Consider the following 19292-nt stretch of genomic DNA (forward strand, 5'->3'; position numbering starts at 1 on the left):
TTAGCTGAGCAACAAATACTTGCTGACATTCTTTCGGTGAATCAGTACAGTGGCATATACATAGCTGTCAAGAAAGTCATCTCAAAGCCCACAGCAAGGGGACTGGCAATACACCATTGTCTTTAACGGAGGCAACAACCTATCCTGAGTTTTTTCATTTGTTATTAGTGTTAATGATAATGGGAACTTATTCTGGAGTTACCCTGGTTTTGTTCTCAGTCTGGATTATGAAATTCCTTGCTCAAGGCTCTTTCAATGTGAAAGGTATGTTTTCTTACAATTTTTCAGTATGTGCAACTTTTTCCCAATGTCCAAAAATATGTTCAAGATAGATGGAAATTGGTTTTCTTTCTCTCTTTTTTCCAGAAAAGATATTTGCTGAATCAGTGTGTTTGAAAATAAAATATGCAGGAGTATAATTATATCTGTGAATATATATAACTCTGTATGTGTATATATTTTAAAGTAACCTATAATTTGTAGGTATATGAAACCACAGATTTCTCAGAAATCAGTGCAAAAGCGAATATTTTTCAGTAACATTCTTGCTTGTGAATATCTTTCACTGAATATTTATGCCCAATTTAATTATTTGAATCCTTTTTAATAATGTCCAAATGTGTCACAAGACTTTGTTTAATTTTTGATGATATTTTTAGTAGCAAGTGAAAATCTGGCCAGATGTCAAATTTTTTGGAAGATGCCACAGCAAAAGCTTTTGAGCTGTTATCTAATTGCAGAATATGCATGAAATTGGTCATTGGGTGCCTTAGAAAAATGTTATTTTAAATGTAAACTGTTTGTTTTGATTTTGAAATATCATAACAGTGAATACTAGTCTCCAACAAAATTCTCAGGGACATAGGCATGAATCTGGAAGTACAGCTTATGGGTAATGAAATCTGCCTCTGGTTACTGTTGGAAGGAAAAAATAACCCAAACACTTGGGAGTTCCCACTTTTGGAAGACAGTGTATTTCAGGAATTAATAAAGGAGCATCTGCCTTAAATAGCTCTCAAATGCAATGCTTGCATCATAATTCCATTAACAAATAGTCATATAATTTTCTTCTGAAATATTTTTGTTTAATTTTTATGTGGTTAATGCTTCTTCTAAGAAAGTACTTGGGGACTTGGTTTGCAAGCCATGAAAGCTGAAGTCTGCTCTTCAGCTACCAAACAAGTACAACCCAGTGATCAGGAGGACATATCCCCTCCACCAATATGACCTGCCTTGGCAGGACCACCATTAGAGGTGAGAGGGAAGCTCAAGAAGGAGGAGAGTAACTGCTCCAAGAAAACTGGCAAAGAGATTGCTGATTAGTTGTCGGTGGATTGTGTAGTGCAGGGGTTCTCAAACTGTGGGTCGTGACCCCATTTTAATGGGTGTGCCAGGGCTCACTTAGACTTGCTGGCGCCCAGGACTCACACCCGAGGCCCACTGCCCAGGGCCAAAGCCAAAGCCTGAGGGCTTCAGCCCTTGGCAGCAGGGCTCAGATTACAGCCCCTGCCCCCACCCCCAGGGCAGTGGGACTCAGGTGGGCTCAGGCATCAGCCTCCCCTTCTAAGGTCATGTAGTAATTTTGGTGTCAGCAGGGGGTTGCAGGGCAATAAAGTCTGAGAACCCCTGGGGTAGTGGGAATGTGCACCACAAATAAGTCAATCCTGGCTCCAGCAGGCTCAAAATTTAAAAGACAAAATGATGGAAGCAAGTATCAGAGGGGTAGCCGTGTTAGTCTGGATCTGTAAAAGCAGCCAAAAGTCCTGTGGCACCTTATAGACTAACAGACGTTTTGGAGCATGAGCTTTCGTGGGTGAATATCCACTTCATGCATCCAACGAAGTGGGTATTCACCCACAAAAGCTCATGCTCCAAAACGCCTGTTAGTCTATATAGTGCCACAGGACTCTTTGCTGCTTAAAATGATGGAAGCAGAAGATGGGAGTATCACATACAAGCAAATGACTATACATACGCAATTGTCAGCAATCAACTCCCTTACATTTAGATAGTGATTGGGGAAGACTGTTGGGAGACTGACAAACTGTGAGAAGGGAGAGTCAGCATTGTAATTTATTTCATAGGACGCACTAGCTCCTGCTTCTGTTTCTTCTCTGCAGCTTTGTGAATTACTGCTCATACTGCTGGTCACACGACACAGTGTCATGATGTTGATAAATCAATTACAGGCTTTTTCATACTGTAGATAAAGGAAGGATCCCAGATTTCCAACAGAGGAAAACAGAATTGCTGGTTCAGAGCACCAGCAGACATTTTCACTTCCTGTGTGGCTCCAGCACACACAAACAAAAATGCACATAGAAATTTGTTTGTGGAATAAGAGTCACTGCCACCAACTCATGTGGCAGCTGTCAGAAAGATCTCTCTGGAGGAGCTATAACACAGAAGCTCCAAAGCCTAATTCTGATGAAGGTATGAAACATTGCTGTACTGCAGCATCCAATAAAATAGCGGCAACTAACACCCCTAAACTTGGTATTCCCAAGTATGAGTGCAAGACTATTTCCCCTCAAGATGTGTAAGTTGAGGGGGAGCAGAATCTGTCAGAAATGAGATCTATCTTTAACAAGGCAAAGGAAAGTATAATGGTACAATTTTCAAAAGTGCCTAAGTTCTGTTTTCAAAGTTGACTGTCAGTGAAATGTAGGCTTTTAAGTGCCTGTGTCACTTTTGAAAATGGAGCTTAGGCTTCTAAGTCACTTTGGTGCTTTTTTGAAAAATGCATCCTAAGTCTTTTTTGATCAACACAACTCTTAACCCATAAGTAAGAGGTAGGGAAGATGGGAGAAAACACTAGTTAATGTGCCATACAGAGAAAACTACACTTGAGCTAAATGAACCTTGTTATGTAACTCACTGTATTAGTCATAAATACCACGTACCTATCCTTTTAGGTGCACACCTTTATCAGCTAGTTATAATACTAGCTTGTGTCATTTCCAAAGGCCTTGAGGGCCAGCTGCAATCTTTCTGCCATGTGTCAAATGAAATTCAGACATCTCTGATTCTGCCTCCATCTTCAAAATCAGCCAAAGACAACCTTCTCGTTTATGTCCTCAATAGCTATTAGCATGCAGGTTCCTGCAACACAACAGCTCATCAGTCTCTATATGTGAATTTAGTCACACTTTGCAAAGAGGAAATTTTCTTTCTACCTGTGTAAACAACCAGATTTCAATGTTAAACTGATTTATTTTTCTTATCTACTGAAGGGTCCTATGCAACGAATTATGGCTGGGATTTTCAAAGGCACCTAAAGAAATTAGATGCCCAGCTCCTGTTGAAATTCAATGGGATTTGTGTCAAGTATCAGAGGGGTAGCCGTGTTAGTCTGGATTTGTAAAAGCAGCAAAGAGTCCTGTGGCACTTTATAGACTAACAGACGTATTGGAGCATGAGCTTTCGTGGGTGAATACCCACTTCGTCGGATCCGATTCACCCACGAAAGTTCATGCTCCAATACATCTGTTAGTCTATAAGCTGCCACAGGACTCTTTGCTGCTTTTAATGGGATTTGTGTACCTAACAGTCTTAGCCTCCCTTAAAAATTCCAGCAGGCAAAGATCCTTCTCACCACGGCAGCCTAAGAATGTCCCTCTCTGCTACAAGCAGACAGAGGAACCCACCCAGCACCTCATGGACAGGACATTGCAATATGAACCGAGTATCTGGGGGAAAACACAGAGACGTCAGCACCGGTTTCCCAAAACAGCAAAGAGACTAGATCACATTAAAGCAGAAGTGCCTCCCTCACTTTACAACCACTCAAGTCCCTTTGTTCTATTCTGCACCCACCATCTTTGTCTTATTCTCAGATTTTATTTCTCCTAATCAATCAATTCCACTGTTCTTCTAATGAAGTAGATTTCTCCTGCAAATGTGCAACATATGATTCAAGATGAAGATATCCTTTTGCTGTTAGACCAGCCAAGTACAGACGAGCTCAGAGGCTAGCTAAGAGCAGCTTGTGTAGCCAACACAAATTCAGTTTGCTTCATCACAGGACTCAGAGAGATGATTTAGGAAGTTGTGAAAAGGGTAGGATGATTGGGTGGTTGCTGTTTGCTTCTAATCTTTTTCTTATGTTGTAAAACTAGTTATAGTTCACAATAAAGCTGATAACTGTCCAAGAAGGTGCTTTTTACTTCTCCATGTTTCAAAAATGTTAATTTCAGGTACACATTACATTTTATCTTCTTTTGTATTTTTCAGGTTAAAAATTGCACTCTATCTGCAATTCACTCTATTTTCTTTTCCTTCCTCCGACTAAGCCCTCATTTTCTGATACTGAATCTTCTTTCTTCCCATTCATCGGGTGAACATCTAGTTGACTGCTTTTCTCATATGAAAATATTTCTTTTGAGTATATTATGCATCAGTCAGGCATTTACAAGTATCCAGCCAACTTGTCAAGTGTCAGGAAGTTCCATTCAGTCAGCAGCTCAACTCAATTTGAAAAGCTGCATTGTACTTCTCAAAGTCCTTCTGAGGATTGGAAAATAAAGGCTGGTAGTTAATAAGACTGGTCATTAAGAAGCTTCTATCATCATTATTATACTTTAAAAAGTCTACTCAGCCACATTTTAACAGGTGCTGAGCAAATCCCTGGATTGGGGACAGAGAGGGTAAGGACAGGAGAGAATGTGTCTGAATGCAGAAAGGGTGGGAAAGGATCACGTGTAAATGGTATGAAAGGAGGGAAAGTGTGGAGCAGGCCCTGGAGACAGGAAAGGAGAGGATGGACTAGACCTAAGAAACAGAGAGGAGAGTGGGATCTTCATTGCTGCAGCTGGGACATGGAGAGGCCCAACAGGAGACAGCTGGGTCTGACGGGGAGGAAAAAGGGGAGACAGAATAGTGTGGGTTAGGTCTGGAGGCGCTGACTGAAGTAGGAGGAGTCGGACCAAATGGAGGATATATTGGCCATCAAGAGGACATTATAAGGTAAATTTACGTTCTCTTCACAATCAGACCACTCTCCTTGTCTGAGCTGAGCACTATGGTACGCAGGCACACCCTTCCCACCATAAATGTATACATGGTGGTGGCTAGTACAGTCTGAAGGGGATATCTGAGAAGCAGTTATTGGATTCTTTATTGGGTTTTTTGTTGCCACTGTATATTCATTCTGTTTGGTCTCTACAATGTTCCTTGTTTGTTCTACAGTGTATTGTTCCTTGTTCATTTAGCTTGTCTGCTACTATACATAAAAAATGCAGCTTTTTGTTTCTTATGGCCCTGGTGGAATGTACATGGAGCTAAAGAGCCAAATCTTGCCCCCCTCTCCCTCTTTTTCCCCTGAAAGTTGCTTTGGGCTCTAAAGCCAGCACAGGAGAATCCCAATGTAGTGTAGGGCTGACATAACCAGCCTTAGCCCACCCCTTCCCAGTTCTTGATGTAGTGGGTGTGGCCAAAATGCCACTGTGTGCCAGCAATTGTTGTCTGCCCATTGGGGGCTGTTGCAACATGGTGAAATTTGAAGCAGCTAGCTGGCCCCAGGAGGAGCACAAAAACATGGGGTAAAGCTGTGCCAAGCAGCTGTGCCAAGCACTGCCCCAACACAACTGGGGTTCTACCCCAACGTGTGTAAAAGACACAGGTGCTAGAACTAGAGGTGCAGGGGAAGGGGAGCATGCTGCAGCACCCCCTGGCTTGAAAGTGGTTTCCATTCTATCTGGGGTTTACAGGTTGGTTCAGGTGCTCTCAGCACTCCCATTATACACATTGTTCCAGTGCCAATGGTAAAAGATAGTAAAGTAACTTAATTTGGCCCATGCTTGAACCTTGTTAAATTTTTAAAAAATGATATCAAAGGTATCTGAGTTTCCCCAATGGCCTAAAAAGTTACAGCTCAGCGGAGTGGAGGTGACAAAATTAATAATTACTAAATTCCTCTAATGGGCATCTTTTTGTGAATAAACTCCACATGCTTCCAACCATGTTTGCCATCCATGGCAGGCCTTGTAACCCTGTCACTGTGTGAAGCTCACTATGCTGAGGTCACTGGTGTTTTATCATAAGCACTAGTTTTATTATTTTAAGACATTATTAAGCAGGTGGGAAAACTGGTTTCCAGCCCACCCATGGGGCTCTCATGCACATGTGTCACAAATGACATCCTCTTTAGCAAGATGGCTTCCCCCAGGCGCAGACTCAAAGTTGCCATCTATAATTAATTTTTTTAAATATGCATTTTCATAGTCTAGCCATGGTGACAAGTCCTCCTTACCCTCTGAACTATTAGACTGTTGGGGTGAACAAAACAGATTATTTTCTTATAAAAGGCTAAATTAACTCTCCCACTGGAAGGTAATTCCTCTAATGACCTAATACCCATAAAACTTAAAAAGTGAACAACAATATGCACCACTACACACACAGGCACTTACTTAAAATAAAAGAATAAATTCTAAGGTAATAACCTTGAATATTTATGTTTAATTTACAGATCTCACCATTCAAGAGTGCAGGACCGCAGGCATAACCCTAATTTCTCATCCAAAGAAACTGAATTTCTCAGAAGCAGAAAGTGCATGTAGACAGCTGGGGTTACAGCTGGCAAGCAAAACCCAGGTTGAGAAGGCCCGGAATCATGGCTTTGAAACATGCAGGTACGTGAAGTCTGTAAGTTACTAGCAGCGTTTAGCAGCTCCATTTCCTTACATACAACCATATGCTTGTGAACGCATCCAACATTAAAGGGATTGATACTTTTTATTCTAGCTTTGGATGGGTGGCAGATAAATGGCTTGTCATTTCTCGGGTTGTCCCAAATCCAAAATGTGGTCAGAACAAAACTGGAGTAGCAGATTGGAAAGTCCCTCTCGACCGCAAATATCATGGTTTCTGCTTCAATTCTTCAGGTAAGTAGGCATGAAACCTAGAGTCTTTACATTTAGTTTTATTATTTCAGATCTTCATAGAAAAATTGTTGTTAGTGCTTTTTTTCTAATCTTAGATGGCGGATTGTATCTTCCCCCTCTAAAAGAGCTGTTGCTAAATGCAGGATGCTAGATGGACAGAAGTTCCATTTAGTTCACCGAAATTAATAAAATGATGCTGTAATTAAGTTCGTGAATAAGGTTTTCTTCACTATATTCAGTTATGTGGAGTCAGCTATGTGTGAAGCCCTTAGGTATGTTCAGTCATGCTTGTGCCAGTGAAAATATTTCAAACACATGCAAATGCATAGCTAGTTGATATTCCTTCTGTAACAACAACGTAGTTTCATGATATATATTATTTTACTGCAAAAATAAAAAAATGACCCAACAAACTAAATTAAATCTAAAAATACCTAAATTAAAATACATTTGTTCTGGCTAAAGTCCATACTAGGTAATGAACTCCAAAGCCACCATTGTCACACATTCCCAGAATCCCCATCTATACAGCCTTGTATTTTACTTCATACTGTCCTGTAACAAGGGGAGAAATTAGATTGTCACATTAGTGACTCCACCCAAGCTAAAGGAAAAGATGAGAGGGGAACTGATAAGTCTTCAGATATATTAAAGGCTGTTATAAAGAAAACAGTGATTGATCACTCTACATGTCCACTGAAGATAGGACAGAGGGCAAAGAGAAATTTTGGAGAGCCTAGAATGTAAATTGAAGGAGTTTGAACTTTTTTAGATCTAAGAAATGGTGGAATGTGGAAAAAACAGCAATAAAGGCAAGTGAATTTGATGGAAGCATTTTTAATGGCCTGGAATGAGAGAGATGAAAGAGTGGAGAGAAACTAGGAAATGGAGTAATATCTAGGTAGCTGTGGGGAGAAGGAATGATGGATTTTGGAGATGGGCAGTGGGTGAGGGAGGCTAGCACCTGGCCCAGCCTGCTCCTTCTGCCCAAGGCCCCACCCCTTCTGCTGGAGCCCAAAGCCCCCCCCCCCCCCCACATGGCCACCATCACCTTCCCCAGTCCTGGGACACCCTCCCCCGCCCTTGAGTGCCAGGCAATTGGGTGAGGGGCGTGCCCCCCCATGTGCTGGGTGGGCAGCGCAGCCTCCCTTCCACAGCCCCTGAACACCGAGTGGATGGGTAGGTGGCACAGCCCCCCTTCCCCAGCCCTGGAGTGCCAGGTGGTTGCGTGGCACAGTCCCCACCAATCCCGGAGCACAGGCCAGCCCCCATTAGCCCCAGCCCCAGTCTGGGGCCATGGGGAGGGTGGGGGAAAGAGCCCCCCTCAGCACAGCGCCAGGAAGCAGGAAGGAGCCTGGGGGCAGAGTATGGGTGCGGCCATGCAAGGTTGTTTGGGGAGGCTCAGCCTTCCCCAGCCTTCAATACCCATGCCACCCATGATTTTGGAGTTGTTATAGTGAAAAAGACATCAGGATTAGCTAGAGCCTGAGTCTTGGGAGAGAAAGAGGGAGTGGAGTTAAACAGGGCCTAGGGATTGTTGGTTTAAGTAATAGAAAGAATGGTAATATTGTCAACAGTAGTAGAGAAGAATAAGGAGGAAGGAGATAAGGTTTGCTCTGACTTGTTGACCATGAGATGGTGACAGTGCATCCAGCAAGAGAAATCGAATGAGATAGACATGTTGAGACTGGACAAAAGAAGAGACTTCAGGAGTAGAGCAAGAAATGGAGGTGCCATCGTCGTAGAAAGGGTCATTGAAGTTATGGGAGAATATGAGTGTCATGGTTACAGGTCTACCTGCACCTCTGGCCCCCTTCCTTGGTCTCTCTGAGATCACACTTCAAGTGTTAGGCCTGACGTCCTTACCTGTTCTGAGGTGGAATCCCACAATTCTGCCCTCCATAGATCAGGCCCTGGGCTACAGTTCCTTGGTTTGGCCCCAGCAATTCTTCCCTTTGGGAGCTTGCGGCCGGCACTGAATACAGTGACTAGCCAACTATCTTAAAACAAAATAATAGAAACGCAGCAAAGCAGAAGAGAAAAAGGATTTTAACACAAACAGTCTATATGCCTAGCTCTCTTATGGAAGGCTTAACATATCCCTGGAATCTTTGGAAGGCTCAACTGCTTCATACCTCCTCAGCTGGGCCGGTGTCTATGTCACCCTGTTCCTCAGGAACAGCCCTTGACAACTGGCTCCCCCTCTCCCAACAACTCACTTTTTAACCATTTCAAGTCCTTTGGATCTGTCCATTCCCAGCCTGGCCAAAACAGAGTGTAACTTTGGGCTGGAGCAAATAATGTAGCATCTTTGCAACATAATACCTTAGCATTGTTTCTTAGCGACATCCACCATGTTTACCGAGAGGTTACTTATCTAAAGACATTGTGTTCCCTTCCTGCTAGTGTCTTAACAGCCCTGCTATTACATTAAATCAATACATTCATGAAGTAGCTATTCCAATAACCCAATATAATTATACAGTAACTACCCCAGTAACCAATATTCATAAATTATTACAGACCAGCCCAACATCCTTCACAATGTGTAAGGAGAGAAGACCAGAGGACTATGTATGGAACTCTGAAGGGTTTCAGTGGAGGAAAGTAGCTAAACGTGAAAGAGATGCTGAAAGAGTGGCTGGAAAACAAGGGGAAAGCCAGCAAGTCATGGCAACCTAGGAAGGGGAGGCTATTACAATGGACTGAGAGATCATTCATGTCAGAGGTGGCAGAAAGACTGAGGATGAGGCCGTTAGAGAGAAGGCTATTAGACATGGCCAGAAGAAATTTGTTAATGACCTTCATGAGTAGCCTTGTTGGAGTAGGAGTGATGTGAGAAAAATCCAGGATGGAGGTACTCCTTGGATAGATCCATAGGAACAACAGTGTCAGAAGTGGATTAGCCACTTAAACAGTCCAATTAAAAAAGATGTGATTGGGGTAAACTTGATCCTTCTCTACAGTTCAGAACTCTCATGTGTGGGTTTATGAACCTATGTGGGAGGTTAGCTAAGACTGTGTCTTGTTTAAACAGCTACCCTTTTTTAATGTCGCTGATTTTGTATGTGCTGTATCACGTCTGTGTATGCTTGAACTGTTCTTTTAAAATGTGGCTTTTTTTTTATTTGTGTAGTATTTTGGATTGTTCTACACCTATAAGATGAGCTGGGTAAAGACAAAGTGGGAATTTTAACCCTGAATTCCTTACTTTTGCAGGTTTAAATACAGAGAATTGTCACTATTTTACATTGTTATCATATTATTTAGTAGAGCAAATTAAGCCTGTTAAATGCTATTAGGAAGCAATTTTTATTTAACTTAGGGAATGAAGAATCACCATTTATCTTAATGGCCAAATTGCCACTTGCTAGAGCTCTTATAACAGAAGTATTTGGCCAGAGCTCATTTCGCTGCATTTTGACCTTCCAGCTGCAGTGTGTAGAGTCACCTAAAGGCCATAGGGAAAAAAGTAAAACTCTATGTCATCTATCCTCTTACTTTGTGAATGAAAATGCGTCATCAGACTTCCCACCTGGGACTCGTATTAAGAACAGTACATAAGTCATTTCCGCCCATTATTTCTATAACATATTCAGCTGGTTAATATAGTGATAACTTTATAGTTTCCAGATTATGTAAGAGTACCTGCAAGAACCAATGACCAATTCCTCATTAGTCACATTTTCACTCCAGCCTTACCCAGAATTCCAGTTTTCCACTTATAATTTTAAAGGTGCAGTTTTTTACAGGCATCATTTATGCAATTTGTGTAAGTTACTGGCTGTCCCTGCAGATCAGGTGCTTATATAACCCTCATTAGGATACAGGATTGGCAACTTTCTACTCGCACAAAACTGAACACCCTTGCCCCACCCCTACCCCACCCCTCCTCCAAGGCCCTGCCCCTTCTCCGAGGCCCTGCCCCCGTTCACTCCATCCCTGCTCCCTCTGTCACTCGCTCTCCCCACCCTCAGTCACTCGCTCATTTTCACTGGGCTGGCTCAGGGGGTTGGGGTGCTGGAGGGGGTGAGAGCTGCAGGGTGTAGCCAGAAATGAGGAATTCAGGGTGTGGGAGGGGGCTCCAGACTGGGGCAGTGAGTTGGGATGTGGGGGAGGCTGAGGGCTCCTGCTGAGGGTGCAGGCTCTGGGGTGGTGCCAGGGATGAGGGATTTTGGGGTGCAGGAGAGGGCTTTGGGCTTGGACCAAGGGGTTCATAGGGGAGATGGGGAATTGGGGCAGAGATTAGTGTGCAGAGGAGTGAGAGCTCCAGCTGGGGGTGCAGGCTCTGGTGTGGGGCTGGGGATGAGGGGTTTGGAGTGAAGGAGGGGACTCTGGGATGGTGCAGGGAGTTGGATGTGGGTGGGGGAGGGCTCCAGCGGGAGTGCAGGCTCTAGGGTGGGGCTGAGCATGAGGGGTTCTGGGTGCAGGAGGGGGCTCTGGGCTGGGATCTAGGGGTTCAGAGGGTGGGAGGGGGATCAGGGCTGGGGCAGGGGTTAGGGCATGGGAGGGGTGCAGACTCAGGGTGGCACTTATCTCAAGCAGCTCCCAGAAGCAGCGGCATGTTCCATCTCCAGTCCTACGCAGAGGTGCGGCCAGGTGGCTCTGCACACTGCCCAGTCCACAGGCGCCCCCCCTCCCACAGCTCCCATTGGCCATGATTTCCAGCCAATGGGAGCTGCAGAACTGGCACTTGAGGCGGGGACAGCATGCGGCGCCTCCTGGCTGCCCCTACACATAGGAGCCGGAGGGGAGACATGCCGCTGCTTCCAGGAGCCACACGGAACCAGGGCAGGTAGGGAACCTGCCTTAGCCCTGCTGTGCTGCTGACTGGACTTTTAACAGACTGGTCAGCAGTGCTGACCAGAGCCACTGGGATCCCTTTTTCACTGGGCATTTTGGTCAAAAGCTGGACACTTGGCAACCCTATTGGGATAATGTGCAAACTGCAGATTTTCAAAGGTTTATAGCTTGGCCAAATTTGCATGGATTTTCTTGGGGACAGAAAAAGACACATTCCTGACACAAATATAACCCCACTGCCAAACTTCAAGTCCCTGCTCCAAAGCATGTGGGCATTAAAACTTCTCAAAGAAAAGGTTGCCTGAATGTTTTGACATGGACAAAGTAACATATTTTCCTCTAATCTTGTTCTTGGAAAGCGCTAAACTTCTTTGGCTGGAAAAAAAATCAGTCTGAGGTCGACACCAGGCATGTAAAATTTCTGTCCAAATGGTTATTGTCTGGCAAAGTTATAAGCAGGTGAAACCAGGGGTTTATACTGGGAAGTGTTGGATAACCATGATAATAAGGCAGGGCTCATAGCACCACCTGTAATGATGTAAATGAACCTCAAAATGCTGGGTAACCACATGACAACATAACCTGTGTTCTTACTCAGTTCTTCCCTCCATTTTGTTTTGTTTCCTTGTCATGTGTAACACAGGAAATTATATTGTAAGCTCTTTCTGACAAGGATCTTGACTTTTGTATGCCATTGTAAAAGGAGTTTTGTCACACTTGTGGGCTTTGTTCCCTGTTAAGAAAGGTATTTAAGCATGTGCCTAACTTTAAGCAGGTGAGTAATCTGGAACTACTGTTATACATAAAGTTAGACATGCTAAATCTTATCCTCTGTGAATAAATACATAGTATAAACAGTATCAGAGGGGTAGCCGTGTTAGTCTGGATCTGTAAAAGCAGCAGAGAGTCCTGTGGCACCTTATAGACTAACAGACATTTTGGAGCATGAGCTTTCGTGGGTGCCATGCATCCGACGAAGTGGGTATTCACCCACCAAAGCTCATGCTCCAAAACGTCTGTTAGACTATAAAGGTGCCTCAGGACTCTTTGCTGCTTTTATAGTAATAAACAGTATCAATAGTTGTATCCACAGTTGTTTTAGTTGTGTTGGTCCCAAGATATTAGAGAGACAAGACAATATCTTTTATGGGACCAACTTCTGTTGGTGAGAGAGAGGAGCTTTCAGCCTTACACAGAGACCTGAAGAAGAGCTCTGTGTAAGCTTTGAAAGCTCCTCTCTCTCACCAACAGAAATTGGTCCCATAAAAGATATTATTCACCCACCTTGTCACTCTAGTATCAATAGGCATGAGTAGTGGTCATCTCATTACCACACTGCCTAACCCTCAGAAAAACTTCTGAAAATATCCACCATAGATCAATATGTGGTTTGCCTCAGGTATGCGCAAAATTTTGCGATAGTGCCCTGTGCAACTCATTACACTTCCTTTTCCCCTTTGCAGATATTTGGATTGATTCATGCATACCAGAAACAGGTACAACCCTGTTATCTGCAACAGATCCAGAAGTAAACTCATCTTCAACAGCTTCATCTCAGGGCATCACAGAGATACCTACTGCTACTGAGTCACCAAAACCCCAAATACCTCGGAAGACCTTTCGCATAAAATGTGTAACGGAAACCATTTTACAAACAGTACAGACTACTTTGGAAAGTGAAGAGGAGATGGCAGTGCCTAATGGAAACCGAGCTGCCTTTACAAACGATAGTGTTGTATTTGGAGGTAGACCATATGCCTTTTTTATATGTACCCTAGTTATTAAATAGTGTTTTGTAGTGGGTTAGTGTGCACAGCTAGAACCAAAATCAAGTATTGTTACGCATGAGTGTATGAGGGCCGAAGAATTTGCAAAGCCAAAACTAGTAACACAAAGGAAACACCTTTTCTTTTGAAAATTAATTAGTGTATTTGTGAAGGATTAAATTAGCTTTTTAATAGGAATCAGTGGAATTTTACCACATAAATTCTGTTCCTACTTCTGAGGAAGTCAATGGGAATTTTACCAACATACACTACATGCTTGGTGCAAGTGAAAAACCTAATTGGTTCTCACACCTGCCAGGATAGAGCTATCAAACACCCCCACAAACCCTAGTGTTAAACAAAAAAAGCAAAAGCAAAATCTCACATGCCAATAATCACTATATCTTTCTGATCCTCAACTTTTACTGTACTACTTGGAAAATATGGTGTAGACTAATATATGCATGTATGCAACTGTGTAGATTATATAGCTAACAGAGCAGTCTGGATACAAATCTTTGGCAAACCATGGCACTTTGGTTTTACAATAAATATGTTTCCATGGATAATGACTCTGAAATTTTCATCCAGCATTCATTATCTGCCTGGAAAGAACATCAGCTCATCCCTTGTTTCCTGTTTAATAATCCTGATGACAATGCTTAACTGAAGTGTTTTTAAAAAAGCTTTCCTTTGACTATGTATATTTTGAATGCAATCACATACAATTTACATAGGATGTCTTCCTGAAGAAGAGAACATGCCATATACCTGAACAAAATCATTGTAGTGATGTATTTCTCTAAATTCCCCTGCTTTAATAGACAGTAAAGATTATTTTGAGATTATAATTCAAATTCAACAGTGACAAAAACGATAGTCTAAATATCAAACAAGCCTGAGGTGGTTCCCCTTGAACTCAATGGCAAAATTACCATTGACTTTAATGAAAGAAGTACGGGGTGCAAATGGCAAAGTAGTGTAACTTGCACTCAGCTGGTGTGCAAAATGAGTGCAATTGATGCCACTGCTTAGGTCATTGTGAATTTGAACTAGATATTTCCATGGGGACTGGAGCCACTTACTCAAGGCTGCCTTTACCAGAATCTGACCTTAGGCACATGAATTTTCAGAAAATCTTAGTTCTTAAATCAGCCTATTTAAAAAATAAACAAGATAAACACATCAGTTATCTATATCTTTTATCTTTAGGTGTACCCATTGCACTCCTTGTACTGGCACTCACCTTCTTTATGGCATCGGCTGTTCTTGCAGTCTGCTATATCAGAAAGTAAGTTCTTTCATAATGTATTTACTCTTAGATTACGGCTGATGAAATATTCATATTTGTATATAGTACAAATGTAATTAAAACATATGACAAAGAGGAGTGAAATGTGAGTATCTGTGGCTCTGCAAATAAACTTTATTGTTGTTGTAGTTGTATGCCTGTCATAGGAAGGAACTTAATCAATTAATCATGTGCCAGGTGTGTGATTTCTGCATGTCAGCTCATCTGTCCACATTTAAGTATTTGCTGTAGTGTTAGTATATTTTTCTTCTTGTACCTTTTTACCATCCCAGTCCTGAGAGAAGAATTCTTATTCTTAAATTATGGTTGTGTTCAGAAAGATTAACATTTGTAAAGCTTATATAGTGATGTAGACAGACATTTAAGGCAATGGATTGTTAAATCCAATCTAAAAGCTACATATGTCTGAAATTGCATTCCATCTAGTTTCATCATTATGTACTGCTACTTCTGGCATATGTTGTCTGATTTAAAAATATTTAAGAACTAAGTCTAAAAACCATGTGACCATTGGAGCGGGACCAATTCAGCATCCCCACGGCTTTAGTGGGAGTTTTGCTTGAGTATGACTTGCAGGATCAGTTGATAATTCTAGATACTTTGTATTTCATCTATTCTGTGATTATTCAGAGCTCATAATACGTGTGCTTCCTGGTAATGTTTCTGTTCTAATTTGCTTTAATATTTCTATTTAAAGGTACAAGAGAACCTGCCCATTTTCAAACAAGAAGCCCCAAAAAGAAAGGATTGAAGCCAAAGTCATCAAAGACACTAAGTCAGTTGACAATGCTCCTGAGAAGGAATCAAAGAATAATGGGAAAAAAGCAGAAGAGCCTCAAACCAAGCCGGAGGCCACAGTAAAATGTGTGGAAGCAGAAGTTTGAAAGGATAAATATAACAGCTAGTTTTACAGATTTAAAATGAAGAATGCAGAATTAGCAAAACATTTATAAATTGTTTCAGTTTCCCCATCTTAAAAAGGGGATAATGATACCTACCTATCTTTGTAAAGTGCTTTGAGATCTACTGATGAAAAAGCACTATATAAAAGCTAGGGTATTATATTACTGTAAATACTGGCAAGGTGAATGCATATTTCTTAGTTCAAATGTTTGAACAATCACCATTCTATGACTATTAATTACCCTTCCTCTTTGGTATAAAATGTTCTTTTGCAGAAACATGGTATCTTATTCATATTAATATTAAAAATAAAATAAAACAACCATCTCACAACTCAACATTTTCCATCTTAACAAGAAGTAACTAAGTCTAAGAATGCCTTGTTGATTGAGATACAGTGTATAATTGTTTGCATAAAATTCAGATCAACACATCTAAAATAAAATGTATGTTTCTTTCTATCCTGGAGGCTGTCTGCTAATGTAATAGCATCCATAGTTAATACCTGATCCTGCAAACCTTGCTCGTTCAGACAATTCATATTCAGGCAAGTAGTCCCATTGCGTTCAAAAGGACTGCTGGCATGAGTGGGGATTACTCAGGTAAGGGTTGCAGGATCAGCCCCCTAGCCTGTAAGTTCCCAAACAAGGGGACTTTTAGATTTACTATAAATATAAGTAAGGTATTTATACTGAGTATAATGTAATCAACAATGAAGTATTTTCTTGGGTATATCACTGTATCATAATTTACAATTTTATTTATTAAACTCAAGACTGCATCATTCTTCAGATAACTGACAGTAAAAACACTTTAAAACTGTATCACAATCTGTATCATAAAGGTCTCTGATGTCTATTTCAATGTGTTTTCAAAAGAAACAGTGGCATGGGAAGTTTACAGCATTTAATAAGAAAATAAATCACAGTAGATATATTTATTTGTTACATCTGTTTTATTTATTATTCTCATGAAAACTACCTCCCAGGAAAATCCAAACAGTACACATTGCCTCAATATTATACTGTACTTGGAAAAGAGACAGAAACACATGGCTGGTGTTATGTTAATTTCATAAAAGTTGCATAATCTAAACATGAATTTGCAGTAACAATAGCAAATGTACCACATATCTCTATTAACAAACATTTTGGATAACATTTGCTGTACATGTTAAAAATGCCCTTCAGTAGGCAGATTAGTTTGAAAGACATATCACAAAATATCTTCTACTATGGCAGCCATTTTGGCATAGAGCTGCTATAACCAGTACCCAAATTAGCACCATGTTGTCTGAAAGGAAATAACATGAGTTCTCCTGGTAATCCAGGTTGTTAACAGAATGAAAATAGAGCAGCATTTAAAGTATGAGCTAATGTAATTTACTAATGAGTGTCAAGGGTCTCCTTTCTGTGCTCAAGCCAAAAAAGATTAGTCTGTTACAGTTTTAGTGCATGCTTTCAGCTTTTGATGTCCCCTAGTTCAATCCCCAGTGGGTTGGCCAAGATGGGAACTGTCGAAATAAAAGATGTGAGAACATATCTCTTTGAAAGCCACGGGATATGACTTACTTAGTTCGGTAAGGGAGTGGTAATGCGTAAAAACACTGCTGCCATTCAGGATATCCTCTTCATTTCTGAAGGATTTGTGTTCATCACATGGGGCCTTAGCCTGTGAGGTGCTGAGTGAACACAACTGCCACTGGGGAGTCAAAGTCACTTAGGAAGTTCAGGCCCATGTCATGTGAGACTCTGGGCAGGCTCACCATCTTCCTGAGCTCACTCACGTTGTAGCTAAATGTGCTTATATAATGGTCTAGATGCTTATCTAAGCTTTTAAAGCAATACTATCATTATTCACTCAAAAATGAACTCTACCCACGTATGGTGCCAGCATAAGGGCTATGCATCACTTAAATTCCACTGAAGCCATTCAGGTTTAAGTGGCACATAGGTTTAATGCTGGCTCTTGGCCCAAGCATGAATTTCACCCACATGTAATTACATTTATTCCTAATTCCAATGTAGGTTGTGACTTATTCCATGATTTTAATGGGGACAAGTGCTCTGTAGCTCTGTCAGGCTCTTCCCCATGAAACAAAACCAAATTCTGTGGCAGGTACTCTTTATTTTGCAGCAGGGAACACTCAAGTCTGAGTGTACTAATTAGGTTAATTTGTTAATTTTTTCAGAATACATTCCTAAATCCCAATATCACACACTCAATTTATGGGGTCACGTTAGTATGTCAGACTCCACTTTCATTTTAAGAACATTATGTTTCTAGTCCTCATGGTTGTGAAGAAAATTGACAGTGTGACCCAAGTGTAACTAATAGAGCAGTATTGGCCTGAGTCTGCAGAGTTTGAAGCAATAGATCTGAGAGAGGTGGCATGCCCCATTCATCTCCAGGAGGTGTTAACGCCAAACCCTACTGATCTGGGAAGTCCACCAACACCACCTCAGCAGAGGGCAATATATGTGGCAGGAACAAAAGAGTGCAACCAACCTGACTCACCCAAGCAGATACAGCTTGGCTCCTGGATTAAGTACTGGGGGGGACCTCATGCCTTTCTCCCTGCCTCTTTGTAAGGGAAGGCAGGGCCTTAACACCAGCACATTGTATAGGGAGTGAGGATATGATGCAGGGGCAGGGCTGTAAGGGGAGAAGCCACAGAAGACTCTGTGTCATCCTGTACCTAGAGCCCTAGATTGCCTTAACCTTAGGGTTGCCACAGGTTCAGGTTTTCCCAGGATTGGTCCCTTTTTTGGGGTAGCTGTCCCAGAAAATCTGAGTGCTCAGTACACACTGCCTGCCAGCTGTCAAGTTTGATGGGCTGCCCTGTTTTTCTTCTACCTGAGGTGGCAACCTTACTTAATCCAGACCTGTACACTTCACATCCTGGGCAGGATGGAGCCCAAGCCAGAGACTGCAGCTCATTGGCTTGGCTCCTCCAGCTGCCACAACCCTCTATCAGCAGCCCCATTTGGAACACAGCACCACGCACTTTGCATCCCAGGCAGGATGGAATTCTACCTGGTGCCTGTGATGCTCATAGACTCATCCCTGGCTGCCACATTTTCCCCTTTTGGTACATATCTTAAAGACAGGTCAGGGTGGTCCTGACAGCCAGAAGCTCTCATGTCCTGCTTTGTAGCCCCTAGGGTGACCAGATGTCCCAATTTTATAGGGACAGTCCTGATTTTGGGTTTTTTTTCATATATAGGCTCCTATTACCTGCCACCCCCTGTCCTGATTTTTCACACTTGCTATCTGGTCACCCTAGTAGCTCCCCTTTTTATGGAGAGCAGGGCAGGCGAATGTGCTAGTTATGTAATACGCTCCCCATTGTGGTGAAAGCAGCACAGAAAACGGCAGTTGTAGCTTGGCACTGGGGGAATAGAGGCAGACGCAGAGACAACAAAATGTCAAACACGGAGCTGCAGCAGTTTGGCAAAAAGCTGAGTTCTGCAAATGTGTTATTACAGAGTACCTGGTACCTGCTGTAGTATATTTTAGCCATCAGGCCTAGAGGCTAGGAATACATAATTAACAACAAAGAGCAACATTAAAATAAAGCATTTTGCAGCCAAAGGTGACCTATGTCCTACGTTCTCCATCTCT

General features: G+C 42.0%; 1 protein-coding gene across 1 annotated transcript; it reads left to right on the forward strand.

Annotated features, from left to right (window-relative positions):
- On the forward strand, positions 1 to 16604 carry LYVE1 (lymphatic vessel endothelial hyaluronan receptor 1). Its single transcript, XM_045015067.1, has 6 exons — positions 1 to 264; positions 6470 to 6632; positions 6745 to 6884; positions 13151 to 13432; positions 14666 to 14744; positions 15463 to 16604. Exons 1-6 carry the CDS (start codon positions 174 to 176, stop codon positions 15647 to 15649), a joined length of 942 nt encoding a protein of 313 aa, XP_044871002.1. The 5' UTR covers positions 1 to 173; the 3' UTR covers positions 15650 to 16604.
- Positions 16605 to 19292: the final 2688 nt, after the last annotated feature.

This window comes from Mauremys mutica, chromosome 4 (assembly GCF_020497125.1).
Source record: "Mauremys mutica isolate MM-2020 ecotype Southern chromosome 4, ASM2049712v1, whole genome shotgun sequence".
NCBI lineage: Eukaryota > Metazoa > Chordata > Testudines > Geoemydidae > Mauremys > Mauremys mutica.